This window comes from Molothrus aeneus, chromosome 9 (genome assembly GCF_037042795.1).
Source record: "Molothrus aeneus isolate 106 chromosome 9, BPBGC_Maene_1.0, whole genome shotgun sequence".
NCBI classification, from domain to species: domain Eukaryota; kingdom Metazoa; phylum Chordata; class Aves; order Passeriformes; family Icteridae; genus Molothrus; species Molothrus aeneus.
In genome coordinates this window covers 6,615,001-6,634,386 of record NC_089654.1, presented here as the reverse complement: position 1 = coordinate 6,634,386, position 19,386 = coordinate 6,615,001, and the positions used below count along the sequence as shown (strand labels likewise).

General features: G+C 36.4%; 1 protein-coding gene across 1 annotated transcript in view; it reads right to left on the bottom strand.

The window, feature by feature from the left end:
- Positions 1 to 19,386, bottom strand: part of FAF1 (Fas associated factor 1) — a 145,967-nt gene that overhangs the window by 41,168 nt on the left and 85,413 nt on the right. The window contains exons 9-12 of the mRNA XM_066555616.1: positions 7,991 to 8,086; positions 7,237 to 7,363; positions 6,298 to 6,361; positions 5,268 to 5,349 (exon numbers count right to left, since the gene is read on the bottom strand). Coding sequence (XP_066411713.1) covers positions 5,268 to 5,349; positions 6,298 to 6,361; positions 7,237 to 7,363; positions 7,991 to 8,086 — 369 coding nt within the window. The remainder of the gene's footprint in view (positions 1 to 5,267; positions 5,350 to 6,297; positions 6,362 to 7,236; positions 7,364 to 7,990; positions 8,087 to 19,386) is intronic.

Here is a 19,386-nt window from a genome sequence, read left to right as displayed (position 1 = left end):
ATGCATGATTGCAAAAGGCTCACAGCTTGAAGTTTGTTGTTGTTGCTGCTGTTGTGTGGGTTTGTTTTCATGTTTGTTTATTTTACTAACCCAGGGTAGCACATATTTATAAGCAAGTTTTGGTTGTGTTTATTTCAAGCCTTTGAAAAATCACAGCAAATTCTAGGATTCTATTATGACTAATACTGGGTATTTTGAAGTCAATTTTGAACATTAAAACAGCCTTACAAAACTGTTAAAACAGTCTCAAATTACACAAAAGAAGCCTACTAATGGAGCACTAGACTGTTCTGAGATGGGTTTTTCAAAAATGTGACTCAGAGGTTATATAATTAGCATGAAATTTTTAACAAGGCAAAAAAAAAATAAAACAGGGAAAAACTTTTACTAGTCCCTATAAAGGTATGGGATGCCAAAAGGTTTTAAGCCCTGAATACCTGAAGGACTTCCAAAGACCTTAGGACTTGAGGAACTTAAACCACCAACGGATGCATTTTTTAGAGTATGTGCATGCTGAAGACCAGGCCTTTTAAAGCATCAGAGAAGTTAACACACTTTGTAAAGAATTAGAAGAAAAGTTGTCACTGAGGCAAAAAACCCACATATCTTGAGGTGACTAAATTGGCATGAGTGGGTAATGGGATTTCTAAGCTTCTCAGCCAGTTCCTAATACTGTGAGTAACTCAGGTAACTCAAAAGAATATGAACTTGAATGGGAATAGGAATGCAATCATAAGGGTCAGAAAGACCACAAACCTGAATGGTTATTTCTGAATCTCAGGTTTACAAGTTCAAGTAATGACTGAGACAGAAAAGTTCATGATGTAACAGCTGCTAGAGGCATGAATGTTCTGTCAGACTGGTAGGCTAACAAATCAAAATCTTAATTTTTTCCTCCAGGTTTTATGCAGTGAGAATTAAATGGGATGGATTTACACTTCTTTAAGCTTTGAAGTCCACAATCTGATCCACCTGTCCAAGGTGATCTTAGAGCTCATGGGGCCTTGGACACAGCTACTTTACCTAGCCTTGTGGAAGACATCTGAAAAAAACTGTACCACACAGGTTCCTAAAGTAGGAGTGAGGTGATCTCTGTAAACTTCTGATCCCACATTTTGTATTAAACGTGGCATAAGACATCCCCAAACTAGCTCCTAGTTTAATCTTCCTGTAATTTTACCTTTCAGTAAAACATCTAGTCTCAAAAATCCATCAGTGATGAAGAATCCCCAGGAGCCATGGTAAGGTGTTCAAACAGCTACCCACTCCCAGGTAAAGGTGTGTTAGAGCCTGCTTTGGTCTACTTTCATCTTCCAACCATTTGATCCTATTATACTGTTGTGTCTCCATTTCAATCAATTGCACCTGTAGTGGTATCTTACATAATGCAAATAGTATCCAGTAATTAACACCAAACTCAGGTAAGATCTATCATCACAAGCTTTGAAAGAAGAGAAAATGTAGAGTGAGGCAGACAAGTTCAAAAAACTACCATTACTTAGTATCAAATACAGAGGAGAGACCCATACCTGGGAGCAACCCTCCAGATATGAAAGATGAGGCTACTCTTTAGATATGGAAAATGAAGGGTCTGCAGGCAAACAGTGAAGCTACTAAAGTGGTATGTTGTAGTAGAAATTTCTAAACAATAGTTATCCACAAATTCAGAAATAATTTACAAATTAAAGGACAGAACTGCTAACACACATCAGGCAAGGCTGGAAAGAAAATGGTGACTAACATGGGACTAAACTGGAGTTTATGTACTGATATTTGCCAGAGTGCAGCTGCTTCACTCTTCCTGAAAAGCCAGAATTATACTTCTATACCTGTCCTCCAGTTTCAACCAGACCATGTACATTAGTGGTCAGGTTATTTATGTTTAATCAGAATCTGTAAAGTGGTAATTCCTTCAGCTGCAATGTGTAATAATTTCAGTATAAACTTATTTAGCTGAAATAATAAGGGACATTTTTCTGAGTCACACAGATAAAAATGATGCTACAGAAACCCCTGTATGAAGGAATATTCTGCTACCACCAAGGAAGAGGGGAAAAAAATAGCTTTTATTTGAACACACCAAACCATGGAAGGAGCATACTTTGCTCAAGGTATTCAGGAAATAAAGAACCTATATGTGAGAGGGATGGTGCTGCCTCTAAATTGAACCTAAAAGACAGAATTCAAGGAGGAGAAAAACACGGTTCATTTTCAGAATGCAGGAATATATATTGAGGTGACAATACCAATCTGTGCTAAGAGAGATGTTTCACATATTTATTAAAAGTCAGTGGACAGAAAGGTTGAGAGAGGAGCAGGAGGTGAGCTGACAAAGGTATATAAAGATAAAAGCTCCTGAAAAGGCAAACGCAATGTCTTTACTCTTTCTCTCAATAAAAGAGTAGCAACCACCTATAAAAATGAAAAGACAAACAAGCTCTAATAAAAGAAAATACTTTAGTATTACTCACATATATAACTCAGTAAGCTTCAATATAGCAATTAAAATCCAGTATTAATAACAATATCACCATAAGTTAGGATGAACCCTCTGATGTCTCAGAACACAAGACACCCACAAACTGCTTTCAGACACAAAGACACCTTCCCCAAACACCTTGTTAAAAATGTCTATTATAGGATTTTTTCCATGGCATCAGGCATAGCAATTTCTATGGCAGTGTAGCTCTGTAGCAAGAGCTAGCCCATTCTTCAGAAACTTAGTCACAGGGGAACTCTTCTTTCCAATAGACAGAGGAAGGCTTTCACAAAAAACAGCTTAATTGTTGATTTAATAAACCTCTGTCTCTCTTTCTCTTCCTGACCCTATTAAAAGAAATACTGAAAATATTTTCTTGCCATATATACAATAAGAAACAAAACCACAACACCCTTAATTATCAGGCTGCTGGAGGCAGTTGGCAATTTCATGGCCAAGGACACTGGCCATTAAAAGCAAGGCTCTATATCTTGGGTATTGTATTTTTGTGGCAAGGAGTTATACAGGTTTTAAAGCAGAACCACATTTGACCTCATTCCACCTCTCCTACCAAAAACTGAAATTGTTGGGGCAGCAGTTGCTCCAAAGGTTAAAAGATGCCCATCATGTATGTTAATCTTCACTGGGTAATGAATCAAACACAGCAGATAAACACCTCAACTTTTTTAAAAGGTATTTCTTTCTCAAGCAACATTTTGTTAAATAACTATGAATTAAGACAGATTTAACAGGAAACATCTATTTTCATTAAAAAAGTTGAACTCATATTCTGCATTCAAAACACATATTCTGACATAAGTTAATTTTCTTTAAGTAACCCAATAACCCAAATTAAAATATTCCTGGAAAAAAGCTTCATGTTTATACACATTGGGCTTTTTTTTTTTTTTTTGGATGTAAAAAGTATCCCCAATACAGATTTAAAACACAGCTGATGGCTGTCTCACTAGACATGAACTGCAGAGTGCACCTTCTGCTCTGGACAGAGTTGAGAATTTGTCAAGAAAAGGCCAAGATCTCTGAGCACTCAAGCTGCCAAGTGCTCTCAAATTAAATCAGTTTGAAGCGGTTTTCATTAAGATGGATTGAGTGTGGCATCGTGAGAAACACTCTATCAAATGTAGTGTTTTACTTAGTGATTAAGTATATACCAGTTGATGAAGCTGCCCAAATCCTTCGTAATCCCACCACTCCAATAAACATTTAATGAGTATATAAGTTCAAAAAGCCTAGTAGAGGATTTAAACCTTCAATCTTGTTTTTATTTACTCTTGGAACTCAATTTCTCACTTCAAGTGAAGAATGCTGGTGCCTGCAGCTCATCTGTTGCCCTGGTAAAATTAAGTGCCCTCCACAGTACAAATTAGAAGACAAGACACACAGGTTGCAATTTCTCCAAAGCTTTTTTTTTATACTGATATATATATTTAAAATTATTTTAGGAAATTAAATTCTAAAAATATGAAATAATGTGTCCCTTTCCTCAATTCTGAATTCCAGAAAAAATTAATACTCTCCTAAATATATATATATATATATATATACACACACACACAATGTTTTATACACAATATACACAATGGTTTTATTGTGATGATGACCTGGTCTGAATAAATCACGAAATATTAAAAATGTGAGGCAACATGAATTTCAAAAGTGGTATGTAAGTAGCACAAGAAGTATTTTAAGCAATAAAAAACTAAGTAACTGCACTGCATTAATATCAGATTTATAGGTAGAAAACTGTTTATGAAAGTTCTTTATGAGTTTTGTCCACTATTACACTGATACACTGTCAACCATTTCTGATGACATGACACTTAATGAACTTCCCAACTCACACCCTTTCCTTGTTCAGTTCACAGGATTTTTTTCTCTGTGCAAAGACATGAAAATATTCACTAAACTTAGAGTGTTAAGTATGTGTCAACTTCAGCTATATAGTGTGGATTTATAACTCTCACATTTATCAGAACAGCCCCTAACATAATACAGAAACTCCTTCCAATATGAATAACTACTTTCTTCATTTTAAAATTAAACACCTATCAAGAAAACAAAAAGTAAATTTAAAGAGCATGATTTTCTTGTTTGTGTTTCGGCTTTATCTGTGCTTAATTATGCAGGGTTTTGGGTTTCTCCTTAGTGAATCAAGTCACCAAAACTTAAATAAACTGTCCCCATTCTAATTTTATTAAAATACTGATTTTAAAACTGTGCATGGAATAACAGAAACTTGAGACGCCTGGTTGGATGTACAGAAAAACTAAACAACCAAACCTTAGTACTGGAACTTACTTGGCAGATAAAGGCTGTACAAAGGGGGAAAAAAAAAAGCACACTGTATTTGAGAGAGCTTCCAATTTAAATTTACAATTTCATTAGCCATTCTTCAAAGGAGTTACCAACATGCAACAGTGAACTTGTCAACCACAAGACTCACAGGCAGGGTTATCTGGTGCTAGGACACCATTATTTCAGGAAGAAAAGGGAGGAGGGAAGAAGAAAAAGAGTAGCTTTGACAACTAAAGAGCTTCAGTAAAAATACAGCCTGAATGATTAGAAAGCATCAGTTATTCAATGCAATTTCAGCAACCACCAAGGTAAGTCTTTTAGTCAGTCAACTGAATGAGTGCAACTCTTCTCAAACAATAAAAGCAAAACAACTCCAAAATGTAGCTCAGCTTTTCAAAAATCAAGATGAAACCTTTAAGGTGTTTTCCAATCCCCCACTATTTTAAATAAAGTAGTTTTAATAGACACTTACATCTCTTGCTTTCCCATAGAAGGCTTCTTGGAAAGCAGCCTCTAATGATCCAATAAAATAAACAGGATGGCAGTCACCATATCTATTTGAGATAAAATTTCCAATTAATAAAAAAGGACAAAATCAAGTAATTTCAATATTCTACCTTTTCACATATTCTGTAAAGATGATGCATTGGCTAAATCTTTAGAAAGACGAGTATTACACTTCTAAAGAAAGAAAGAAAATATTTAGGACCCATTTGTTTTCTGGCATTGAAAAACTCAAAGTAATGAACTACTACCTTACCAAATTTATCATAAAAACATTCTGTTTACACATGTAGATACCTAAAGTTCTGCATGATTTTCTGTAAAATTTCTATAAAATTTTCAAATTATTTCCTCTCTTTATTATATTCTTAAAAGTTAATTGAAGGCTATTCTTCCATTACACATTAATGCACCTCATACACATAAAGGAATATTTCATCACTGGAATGAAAACAGAAAATACATAAACTTTGCATTACTTTGCAGCTTCTACCTATTCAATGAAACAAGCAACTGTTTAACAGTGCATGATTTGGTAGTATAAAGTTTTTTAAAAATCCAGAATATCTCTGTTTTTTAAAAGTCAATATTAACTCAACCACTCTGCTATTGTGAAAACTCTTACAGCAACTATGTATTTATTTTTCAATATTAATCAGTTTCAGCTTTTCTGTTCCTGCATACCATAATAAAATTATCATATATAACCAATCAGTCTTTCTCATCCTTCTGGGCCTTTACATAATTAAATAATGGTACTACATAGTGGCAAAATAAATAGGACAAGAATCAACCACTCCAACTTGGGCTGAGAAATAATTTTATTTCAGAAGCAGTTCTAGGACCAGAATTAGAATTTAAATAAATTAGATTAGGATTTCTAAATATGCTATCATCTCATAAGAAAACACGTAGACTTGGTTTATTCTTATTCTCATTATTTACTAACTTCAACTGAGTTTGTAATAAGAATTGCACAGTTAACAGGCTAAGCTTACCTTGAAGAAAACTCTGCTGTAAATTGTAATAAGGCATCTCCTTCATTTTCAGCATTTTCTGGCACTTAAAAAAATGGGAAAAAAAAAAAGAAAAAGAAATGCAACTCTCTGGAAACAGGTTGTAATATGCAAACACATTCACTTCACAGGTATTTCATGTTCCCAGCTTACTGATGTGTTACCAAGAAACCATATAAACTTCATGGAAGACTATTGACTATGAATCTTTTGAAAGACTAGAAATTTCCAGAGGGTCTCATGAATATATTCAGGTTTTCCAAACAGTAAAATCCTTAGGTCCAGTGTAATGTGATATATCACTTGCTCAGAGTTAGCACTCTGGACTTATTTTAAGGCTTGAAAGGCTCCACCCTTCCTATTGAAAATGTTAGAAAGTTTTCCATATTATTACATATATTTTCTGTCAAAAAACTTCTAATGAACTAACACTACTGCAAGCCTAAAGTAAATAAAGAGTATGCAAGAATTGCATGTAGGAGGTAAGTGACTGCTCCTGCTCAATCCTTTTCATAATTCAAGGACAAATAATCACTGAGAAACTTGATCAGCATAATGAGTAAAACATTAATCAAAAATAAAATCTGTAGAATTTTCGAAACAGAGAAGTAGAAATCTAGTTATCTACAGGTGCATTTGGATAGAGATAACAATTTCTCTGATTTTATTTGTAACTCATCAATTTTAAGTTCAATTATTATTCTTCAGTTGCAAGGTTAAAATTTCCCTTCACAGAAAAGTGCCTTTATAGTTGCCAGTTATGCGTGCAGTATTTTCCTTTGGTACATCCATCAGACATGACATTCAAACAATTCTACCATTCCTATCAAAAGATACTTTGCAGTTTCTAATTCTGCAGATTCTTCCCACCTCTCTGCCTTCACCTCTGCTGTACAACCTCCAGTCAATTGTAACTCTTACTCATTGGCGATTTCCTCAAGGCAGATGAAGCTACTCCAAACATTTCTCCATCATCAACTCCAAACTCAGTAGCATCTTCAAAGTCATCTCCATCACTATCACTAACCATATGAACATCAGTGCATTGCTGTATAAAAACAAAACCCAAAATCCACTGTAAGCTTCTATTTCAGACATTGTCTTTGAAATACAAAATACACACACAGTGACAAATACAGACAATATACTGCAGTTTAATTTACTATTTTATACAGCATTATCAAAGGTAATTTTTAACAGAAGTCTGGTTGACAGAAATATTATGTGACAAAATGCATTATTAAAGAATCTCTGCATACACATAGTTGAGCAAATTTTATCCAAAGTCAATGCTGTTTTCCATCTAATGGTACCAGAGCTGGTATAAGAAAGCTGCCTAAGAAAGAGGGAGAAAAGCCACACAATGGTGGCTTTTATACTGGTATTTGGAATACCCATACAAAAAAGAAAAATAAAAATTTTAGTGCAAGGAGCTAAGGTCATCTCCCCCAGTCAGATGCTTTGCTGGGATTTGTTTGCTTTCTTTTTCCTCTTTTTCTTCAATGACTCCTTTGGCCATTTCCTCACTTTGTCACAATTGCAGGAACTGTAAATGGATTATTGTAAGACACAATTCTATTGACACAGCACAACAGGAGGGATGGTGACCACTGCACCCTGAGGTGTCCCTGCCTGTTCCTAGAGCAGACTGGTAGCACAAAGATGATGTCCTTACCTCCTCTGACTGCTCCCTTGTTTGTACAGGTGAAGATCTTCTTCCAACTGTGAGTCGATGGCAAGGAAAAGTCAGTCCTGACACGGCTAAAGTCATCTACAAAGCAAGCAGTGGTTCTTCATTAAAGCCACAGTCACAATTAAAGGTTGGGGGGAGAGTTTAGGGTGGTTTAGAGGTTCAAATTAAAGACTGCATTATTTAAACACATATTAAGAAGACTGAAAAACTAAAATTATGCCTTATGTTAAAATATTCAAGGAAACATCAGTTGGGTTTTACTGAGGTGTATGCTCAGAGTATCAAAACAAATTCCATGGAACTGCAAACTCCAAAGGGCCTTGAGTTGTTATTTTCTCTTGAAGCAGTGCTGAAGTTTGAACACAGCAACTTTTACAGCACTATGTATTGATGATGCAAATGTAGATTCTTTTTGCTAATCAAGAAGCAATTGTTAAAGATGCTAAGTACTGATACATGTAATTAAAAACAGTTAAATCATCTTGAAAAAAAATTGTATTTTGAAAGATCTGTTTATCAGCAGACATTGCAATAGACACAAACACATTGGCAACTTAAAAAATATATTTCTTCTCCTTTTTGGTCATTTTAAATGTCAAGGGAGCACATCATGTTCCTCATGTGAACAAAGACAAACAACCCAAACTGCTGACACTACAGTCAGCACCGTCCACAGGATGGATGGTCAGTAGCCAGTGCCAAGAGAAACAGCACTTCTGCCCTTTGCTGTATGCCTAAATCTCAATTTTTAGAAAAATTCTACTTTCATTTGAAAGACAAAATTATTATGATGCTTGCAATCACACAGCAATAATATCTGAAGATCTGGTCCTATATTGCATTTAAAAATACATTCATTATAATGCCTAATGAATGAGAACTGCCCAGTCTGTGACCAAAACCACCTTTGTCATCCCTGCATTTAAAGCTTCTGCCCAGCCTCCTGCCTCTTCTGGAGAGCACATCAGTCCAGGAGAAGCAAGCTTGATGACCACAAATAGCAATTTCAGAAGCACCTATCTGGAGTGATTTTACAATGCAAGTAATTCTTAAATAAAGATAATTGATTGGTTTTGGCAGTCAAAGTATTTAATGCTATGCAATTTTCAGTGATGTGTAGAAGGGTAGTCCTGGCTGCATGTTTAAAACATATTTTGTAATGGTTCCTTCAGATGAAACACAGAGAGGACAGAAAAACACCTAGATCCTGTAAAACTTATTAGTATTTTTGCAGGGCACAGAACAAAATATTTACATTATACATTTCAGAAATACAGCACTCTCCTAATGGGACTGTAAAAACAGTAAGGTAAAATACATTTCAATCATTCTTAACAAAAATTCAAGAATAAATCATAAGCCTTAAATTTCATTTACTGCCATGAGCACTGAAAATACCCCATTTATTTTTTATACATAATTCAGAGCGACTTTCTCACTTGCCTGCTAGAACTCACAGAGATTTAATTTGCTGCAGGTTGAAGCAGGCTGATTAAGCAGGCCAGTTACCAAATGAATGCTAACCTGTCTGAACTAGCCTACTGTCACATTCTCACAGCAAGGTTAAACACAAGTTTAGCTGTGTAAAAAGCCCAGCAATCGCCTTAAAGGAAGTGAGTTTTAATACTCTGGAGTAAATGAAATATTAAAGATGACACCCAGCTCTAGACCAATTACCTATGAAACTCCTGTGACAAGAGCATAAGAACCGCATTCTCTGCCATAATCCACCATTTCAATTATTATTTTTATAAGCTTTTAATAATAAACAAAACCCAACTGTTATAAAACCTGAAACTTTGCCCTGTAGTTATCACACCATATGAAATGCTGGTAAAACACACAAACACCCACATGAACCACACACAGACCACAGTTCCCTCTCTCACAGCATCAAATCCCCTGACAGATGCCTGGAAAGGCTCCCAGTATCTTTTACATGCACATTAAAGAGAGAGTGGTAAGATCAAGCAGGCAGTTATTGTGCTGCTTCATCACTTGGCCCAATTGCAGGGTGTTGCAATTCCAATTTGCAACCCTATATTATAGTGTCAAAGCGTCTCTCAAACACCAGCTAACAGCAGAAGGGGTTCCACATCAGAGCCTGTTTCATCCCACTCTCCACACAGTTGCTGGAATGTTGGGGGTTTGTGCACACTGGTGTGAGAAATCACCCTTCCCTTTGCTTTTTTTTTTTTTCCCCTTTCTGAAAAGTTGTTGCTTTTTTTTTTTTTGCAAAAGAAATAGCAGTTCTGCCTTCATTCCAAAATAAACACCAGGCATCAACATTCTTCTAGAATAAAGTTATCTTCATTCAAAGATAGAGAGTTCTCTTGCAAAGAAAGACTCTTGCACCACAAAAGTTCAAGCTTTATTTTGGAAATCATAAAAGAACCTAGACTAAGCAAAATATTGTTTTCCAGGAAGCTCAACAAACCCTCTCCTAGTACTGTAAATGCAAGGTACTGATGGAAGCACCACTGAAATGTCTCAGTGGCAAGAACTGTAGATTTCACACTGCCCTAGGAGAGGTTTTTCCTTCTGAATACTGCACCTGCCCCCTTCCAAAGAGAGATGCAGAAAATTATCATTGCAATAAATTATCATTGTTTCAGCCACCTTCCCATGGGAATGGACAAAATCTTTATACCAACCCCATAACTGAACCAACCCCAAAAGCTGGTTTGTAGCCAGAGTACCTGATTACCCATATTCTCTAGCTTATGAGCCCATCTGGATGTGAAAAAAACCTCCAAAGTCAGTCACTTTTCTGAATTTTTTTTTTTTTGCATGAAAGTCACCACTATTTGGGTACCAGAGCTTGAATGGGATGGCTTCCACGTGCACATGAAAAGACACTGAAAATGCATTTGCAGGACTCATGAATGAACAACGAGGTAGGTGTAGGTTATAAAAGAAATAATACAAAAGCAGGAAAAAAAAAAGATTACTCTTTTTTTAGGCAGGGAACCCATGCTTGTGCAAATCAAACTGTCTTCAAACTGAAAGGTACATGAGATAGAAAATGAAACAAAATCAGAAATAAGAAAAATTGCTTGCAAAAAGTAACTCCAGACACAGATCTTTTGCCAACACTGTGTAGGCATTGCTTGTGCTTATTTAAAGTTTAAGTAATCTCCTATTTGGCTTCCTATAGCTTTTAAGGAGAAGGAAAATAAAATTCAAGATTTCAAACATTTCAGAGAGAGTGGCAGCAGGGGAATCTCCTTTTAGGAAACAGCAGAGATACTACATGGATTCATTGGCTCTAGCATTCAAAATGGTAAGGGTACAACCTGGACTAAAAGTGCACAGAAGGTTGCTTGAAATACATTTTAACTACCAAGAGAAAGATCACTACAAAACCTTACAGTTTAGAGAGGAAAGAAATAGTCTGGTGCTCACTTGTGCTTTCCAGCTCTAAGACACTAATACTATTTGTAAATGCTCAGTGTGAGATGATTTGTTTTTCAATTGCCAGCATTAGCAATCAAGGGATAAAGTTAAGCAACATCTTTTCTGATCCAAACATGCAGGATTCTTTGTCAACCTTCCAGATTAACCCAGAAATATTTGCCAAATCTGGAGTGAGACCAGATGCTTTAAACAATAAATTATTCTTCATGTTATATCAGTTTTATGAAGAAGCTTCTATAAATATAATTCAGAACAGTCTAAATCCACTATTTTTTCCCCAAATATTTCATGATACAAATATACCTGAAGGAAAGATATTATTGAGAACATGTAATTCCAGAGTGCTGCCATCTCATGCTCAGAATAATATGAAAAATTACAAGCCCATAATCTCAAAACCTTGTATCTTCTAGAAAGAGTTTGTTGGCACAACTTAATTCCCACTCTTGCAGACTTCTGACATTATAAATGAAGGAACAAACTCAGTCTCTTGCACCAGTCCAGACATATTTAATCAAGATGCTGAAGGTGTGAGAAAGATAAACAGTAGAAGGAACATGAAGGAACAATACCAGCAGAGAACTCCAGCTGCAGAACTCACTCCACTGAGAATTGCTGATACAAAAATTATAAGCTCAGTGGACTGCATCAGGAAAGGAGTAATTGGATATGACAAATTGGCCTTCCTCATGTTCAGCCACACACTGATGGAGAAAAACAGCATCTCCAAAGAGATTTGAATGGCAACCATACCTAATGAGGAAAGTGAAGGAAGATGTAAGAGCTTTCTAAGGCCTTACAGAATATAGTTGGGACACCAAAGTGTCCAGCTTAAGGCAATAACCAGTAAAGAACAGGACATTCTTCCTCATCCTCAATTATTGAGAGCTTGTGCTGCTCACAGGATACTTGCCAGCAAGGGATCCCATCTCTGCAAAGGGATAAAGCTTTTTGTAAACAAGAACTACTCAGAACAAGCAAGTATAATGTTCAAGGAAGGTAGGAATATTGGTTTATTTTGTGCTCTTTGTTCAGCTTTTGATTGTTACAAGAGCAATGAGGGTTTTGAGGTTTTTGAGTGTGTGGGCACTCTGATTTGCTTTAATGGACATTAATCCATCTATCTGAACATACAGACACCTGTTAATCAGGGCAAGTTATTAAATGGAGCCTTCAGCTAATACCCAGTACCTGTCAATTTTAAAGAAAACAGCTTTTGGCTGTTTAAAAGACCACTGAAAAGGAGAAGCTGTTTCAGTCACTGTAACAAGGTAATTTTATTTTCAAACTACTCAAATGACAAATTCTTTCCAACTCACTGGAGAGGTATTTTTCCATGACAAAATATTTTCTAATACCATTTTTTTGGGATAAAGTAGAGATTCTTGATAATTTGTTCTCAGAAATTCAAAGGTCAAACCGTAAATCTCACAAAGCATCAGACAGAAATTCAGAGACTACTTGATCCATACACAAAGGAGAAGATTCTATAAATGATGCCAGATTTCATTTGCACACACACAGCAAGTGAAGCAACAGGCATTACCTGACAGTGGCAAGCCAAAACCAAAACCTTGCAGTGGACAAACCTTCTGGATTTTTAATATAAAAAGATCCTAAAAAAAATGTAATTTATGTATAACTTCTTCTATGAATCAGCCTAATTATTCAAGTAGCTAAACTTCTAATAAAGAATCATGTTTGGCTGTATGCAATCTGCTTCAACAGGAAACTAATTAGGGGAACTCTCACAGCATGATTTTATATTGAGGTAAAGGAAAAAAATCCATTTTCTGCTTTTAATACTCAGAGATAAAGTAAGCAAACAAGATTCTAGTGTGCAAAATAAAAAGCATGTTTTCCGATACTTGACTCTCCCCCATAAATCTCCCATAAAAAGGGCTCTTTCTAAAGGTTGCTTAGCAGGCTGCACTACACACATAGGAGTTTGTAATACACATATATCACACCAAAAAATCTCAATCAAAAACAAATGCAGTGTTACCTACTAATCCTGGTTCAAATACTCATGTGACAGCCCTTCACTGTGCCCAAAATGTGAGTTGTTTACCTTTTCCATTACTAGTTTACTCACTGATACATGGCTTAAGAATAGAGAAATAAACATGACCAAGTACATTTCATAACACTCAATTATTACAAATAACTTCAGAGAGGTGCCCATAGCAAAATACTCAATGACTGGCAGGTGTCGCCTCTGTGAAAATTTCACTCCCATAATTTGATCCTTTTTCTCATTGGATTAATTACCATGATGGTTTTTTCCCCTCATCAGATAAGAGAAGGGATAAGGATAGAAGTTTGAGCAAGGAGCATTATCAAGAATTTCCATTTTCATATTAAATTTACTATTCTGTTATGTGACCTTTTATTATAGCACAAACTAATTTCCTGAGTATGATAAATGCCAATTTATCAGATGGATGGATGGATGGATTGATTTTCTTGAAGATACAGGAAAAAAAGTTGCATTTTGAACACAATTATATGAAGTTTGAGAGGAAACGAAAACTTTGAGAAGGAAGAAAAACTCTAGAAGGAATATTTCTGTTCTTGTTTTTCTATCACACATTCTATGTACATGGTGCTACTAGACGGACTTGGATACAAGGTATTTTAGGGATCAAACGCTTTCATTTCTTAAGTGCACTGACAGTAGGTAAGGTAGTAAGACAAAACTAATGATAAACCAATCTAGTTGGAACACCTAGAAAATAAATTTTTCTTCTTGCTGTTTACCATTGGAACTGGATTGGTCAGGCTGCTTCACAGCTGAGGCTCACTCACATTTCCATTTTCCTTTTGTAACCCATCTTTTCCAAGACTGAGGAAGCTAGGAAAAGCAAGGAATATTTGTATGGTTGACATGATATAGCAATTAATGTGGCATATTGGAAAAATCCAAGTGTACAATGCAGGGATGAGAGGTAGAGCAAGTAACTGAAGTTTTGTTTCTGCACTTGAAATACAAGTGTAGGAAGTTTTTCATTAAACAAACAGTTGAACAAATTGTAGTTTCTACGTGTATTTTGCACAGCCCTTTCATGTGAGTATTGAAGCAGGGAAAAGAAGAGTATGGGAACTCTGGCAATCTTCTGCAGTTCTCCAGAGATTATCAGATGGCTCCACACTCTTCCCTGGCTGGAGATCCAAACAGAGAAACCAATCCATGCAAGAAGGAGGTGGTGGACTCGCAAGCAACTCATGGCATTTCTGAGGATACTCCAAGTCTCATAATTTCAAGAAAAATGACTCTATGACATGAGAGAGTTTTCATATGAGCTTCTTCTTGCCATGGCTGCAGCTCCTGGTGTTTAACCAAGCATTATTAACAGTGCATGGGCAGCCTGTTATGCTCAGACAAACCCTCACTGAATTCCTTGGGAACAAACAAGTGGTCAACACTTTGAAATCCATCACTGTATATATTCAATAAATAACCTATCTTCTTTTCAATGTATAATCTCACAAAGGCAAAGTCATACATGATTTAAGAATTCCTGCATGTTCATGTTTAAAAGTTATGTTTAAAGCTCCAAGAGATTAAAGATTTTCTGTCAATTAATGTTTATCCTTTGGCTCGTTTTTTCCAAAAGTTAGCAAGTATTTTTCCAGTAGTAACAGACTGTAAAACTACTTCTATCCATACCAAAATACATAGTATACATAAAACAAGTGTTATCACACAAACAAAGAACAAGTACCCCAATGTAAAATGAAGGTACATTGCAATTCAAAAAGCAAATCTATTAAATACATTCTTTTAGTTGACTGAAACAAGGGCTTTTTTGTACTATGCAATTAATTGACTCAGGAAGATTTACTACCCAGAGCTGAAGGGCTCTCTTCAGTCTGTACTGCTCAACTAGACATTGTTGTCCAAGTTCAGTACATAATACTAAAAAAAAGAAATCAAACACCCAAAGTTCATCTATTGCCATGTAAGCCCTTATCCCTCCCTGAATAACAATAAAAAGTGGATGTAATTCCACATTAGCCACTTTGTCTTTTGACATCAAATAGCATTAGCTGGGAAAAACAGTCAAGTATGCTTGAGGTTTGTTTATTTTATTAAACTATTGCACAAATACAAAAATGAACAGAAGAGTTAAAAAAATTTGACAGCCCTTGAAATTAACTTCCTCTGGAAAATAATTTCATTTTTATTATGCCTCTCCAATAAAAAGAAAAAAATCTTGACAGGTATTCAACGTTTCATTTTAAACACTAACTGGATGAAAAAACCATCTCTAGCGTGGAGTGTGTTCAGGTTATAAATCAGTAATGCTTATTTTAACTCCTCACAAAGTGTTGTTGAGATAATTACTGCTGACAGCTTTAGTCAAGGTTCATTTCACTTTTTCTACTATTTTTCCCCTGTTAGAAGTTCCGCAGGGCCCATGGGAAGATCCACCCCTCACACCTGTTGGGGTTCTTCATGTTACTGAGGCCAGTTTGGACACGTCACTTCACATTAGCATTGTGCCAGAGCGCTGTGACAATTACTTATCGCAGGTTTAACTCGGAAAAAAGTTTCTAATCCAGCCACAAGAACAGTGTCAGAGTACGTAATTTAAACCTGTCAACACAGGTTGGAGGAAATTCATTCCAAGGATTTCAGTCGTGTTCCCATGGTAGATCTCTGAACTATAATGAAGCTTAAAATCACAAAGGAATGCTATAGAGTTAAAACATGGAAGCCAAAAGTTTAAACACCTCTGAACTGAAGGGGAAAAAAAGTGTCTGAACTCATGTTTTAAAATTTGATAAATTCTTCAGATTAGGATTAAGAGACTGCTGTGTTAATTTGCCAAAATTCCAAAAGGCTGCTGCATTTGTATCTTATTTTGCTGCAGTGTAAAGGCACAATGCTGGCAGATCTTTACACGTGCTGAAGGCAGAAGTATGGTGAGGCAGCCCTGGAATCATCCTGAGGATGGTGTGGGAGGCTGGAGGAGATCCAAGGCCCAGTGAGGAGGCCACTCGTGTCCTTCAGACACCAGGGGAGGGATGCTGGCACTGCAGCAACAACCACCCTAAAGGCAGCTCCACAAAACACAACGAGATTCTTGTGAGCTTGAGAAAAAGTGGTGCCTGGTGCTCTGGGAACACCCAGCTCTGGTGTGCTGATTGAACACACATGCCAATTTTTGCTACGGGCCCTGTTAATCACCAGCCGTGTTACTGTGCATCTACCCCTGTCGTTTGCTGGCTGAATGAAAATTATCCCTGGTTTTGATTATTTCTCATTTGACTGAGCCTAGTTAGGCAAATTAGGAATTAAAGCAGAAGGACAGCTACTGTAGTACTTAATGTTGCTTCAAACCACAAATATATTTAAAGGAAACACAAAGAAAATAATATTTCCTCGTCCAACGGATTCTGCTAAAAAAGAAATATACTTGAGAGACTGAAATAAATACCCATGATCACTTACAGAGCTCATTCTTCTTGTTAGACAAAAACTGTAAATATTAAAAAGGATGAAAAATCTGCCAAGCCATTTGCAGCTACTTGAAACACAGGGTAACAGAATTAAATAAACGCTGAAAGACCTGGAACACAGTTAAGTATAGACCATGAGGCTAATTGTGGATCTTGAGTTAATTACTTTCCACTGATACGTTTTCTCAATGGTCTTTTACATGAGTTTTTTCTTTCCTCAGTCTGAACCCCAAGGCAATTCAGCGTGCTAGCCTCCAAACTCTGGGTGATTCATTGTGTACTTCTGCCTTAGGATTTTTAGTTCATGCAGAGAAAGCCAGGCTTTCACATCAAGTTGATGTTAATGTGCACTGACAAAGCAACAGTAAAGGAGCTTCATGTTTGTCACAACGTGCACTCTTTAATTTAGTAATTGCTTTATACTGATATGCAAATAATGACACATTTCCCAAATTTCCAGTTCCTCAGCAATGCTTTTGCTAATTACTCAGTGGTTAAAACTTAGGCATGTAAATTGGTCCAGTGAGTTTATTAATCAGTACACCTGTGTGAACTGATCTATAAAACACACATGCCTGGGAACAGGTCATAACTCACTGTACATTCCTGAAGGGCTCTGGAACTGAGAAAAACAATTCTCTAACTAAACCAAGATAAATTACAACTAATAGAGTGTTATTCACAGATAAACTGGGATTCCCAACCGTTCCCAAGCTAAAGAGACACTGTCTTTGGGTGACAACAAATACCAGGAGTCAAAGCATCCATCGAGAGAGGGATCAAGGTAAAGAAAGAAAAGGTCAATTGAAAAAAGGACAAGAATCCCTCTAGGCCCTGAAAACATGGGAAAGGGCCAGTGTCCACTCAACCATCAGTTCTCTGTGGATGACCACATGCTTTGAAGTCTGGTTACAATGTTTTGTGGTACTGTGTACTCTTACTTTTGATACTCTAACATGAAAAATTCAGCTGCACTTAACATGGATTCAGACTCATAATGCAAAAACACTCTAAAGAGTTTTAACTTGTCTTGCTGTATTTCCTTTCCTCAAAATTGTCCTGTTCCAATTGCTTGCTTTTATGTTCCAACAGAGCCTGTTAAATTTCTGGTATTTTCTTTATGTAATTGCCATAGAATATAGACAATGTAATAATTCTTTTTACTGAGTCTGATCTCTAACTACTTATTTTTCACTATTCAGAAGAGACACAAAACCACTAACAGGTTTTTAAGCTTGGGAACAAATAAAATAATAAACAGTGTAAACTAACAACAATCCATCCATATCACATATTGCCCACAGATATTTACAGATACACCTTGGGAACTGTTTTGCATTCACAAAGAGTATCAGCCAAATACTTGGCACGTTTCTGGTCTATGGTGGGATGCCATTTACTTCACAGCATTGTACAATGCTTTGGATGGCAGAGAAGTGCCTGGATTTGTTTCCAGCACTATATAATTCCTTGGCACAGTTCAAGCAGTTGTGCTAGCAGAACTGCTTCCAAAAAATGCTTCAAACACTGATGGGATTTTTATGCTGCCTTTTCTTCATGGATATCATTTTCTGAGGAATTGGATTTTTGCAATGCTAGCTCTTGAAAACACAGTGCTACTGACTTCTAAAAATGAGCTTCTAAAAAGGCTGATTGTTTCCTATTTTCTGTTTCTCTTACCTGGAATGTGTATCTTCTAGTGAAGTTCTGCTCTGCTTATAAGAGTGGAGCTTCATTACAAAGAAACAAGCACCACTGTGATAATCCTCCAGGAATAATGCAATTACCACTTATCAAACAGGTGTCTGCTGTATTCCAAGGAGATTATCACTTCCTATTCTGCTCTCAGAGAACATAGAATAAAAGAGAAGCTGCTACTATTAAATGACTAAGGGGAAAAGGAATCTTTGATAACAGCTCCTGCCAGCATCTCTCAGCAGGGCATGAAGCAAATGTAGTCCTTCTATAACAACTTGGCACTGAAATGAGTATTTTGGTTTCTGTAAAATGAGTTAAAGCACCTAAATAAGACCACTCCATTTAACTCAATCTGAAGCATCTCTCTATGTTTCTTCATGGAATATTCCAAGAATCTCAGCACCTCTGGCTTTATGCCAAGCCATGCCCCTTGTGAGTAGTCCTGAGGAGGAACTCTGCCTGCTCCAGCAAAAATGGGCTGCAGAGCAGCTCCATGAAACACATCATCTTTCAGAGACACTTCTGTGACAATCCAAGGCTTGACGAAGATACAAAAGGATCTCCCAGAGAATTAAATCTTCTTACCAAAATACATTTGTGGGTCAAACCACAGCTGGGTGTAATTGGTCAGCAAAGGCAATTTTTAACATATATTCAAAGCAGCTTCTTGAGTAGGAGTTATCTCAGGAGTGGATCTCTAAAACCAAAAGCAAAAGCACTCTCCTATGAAATCTGGGATACAGCTCACTGTACAGAAGGTGCTATTACTACATGAAAAATCATGTAATTGGTTTGGA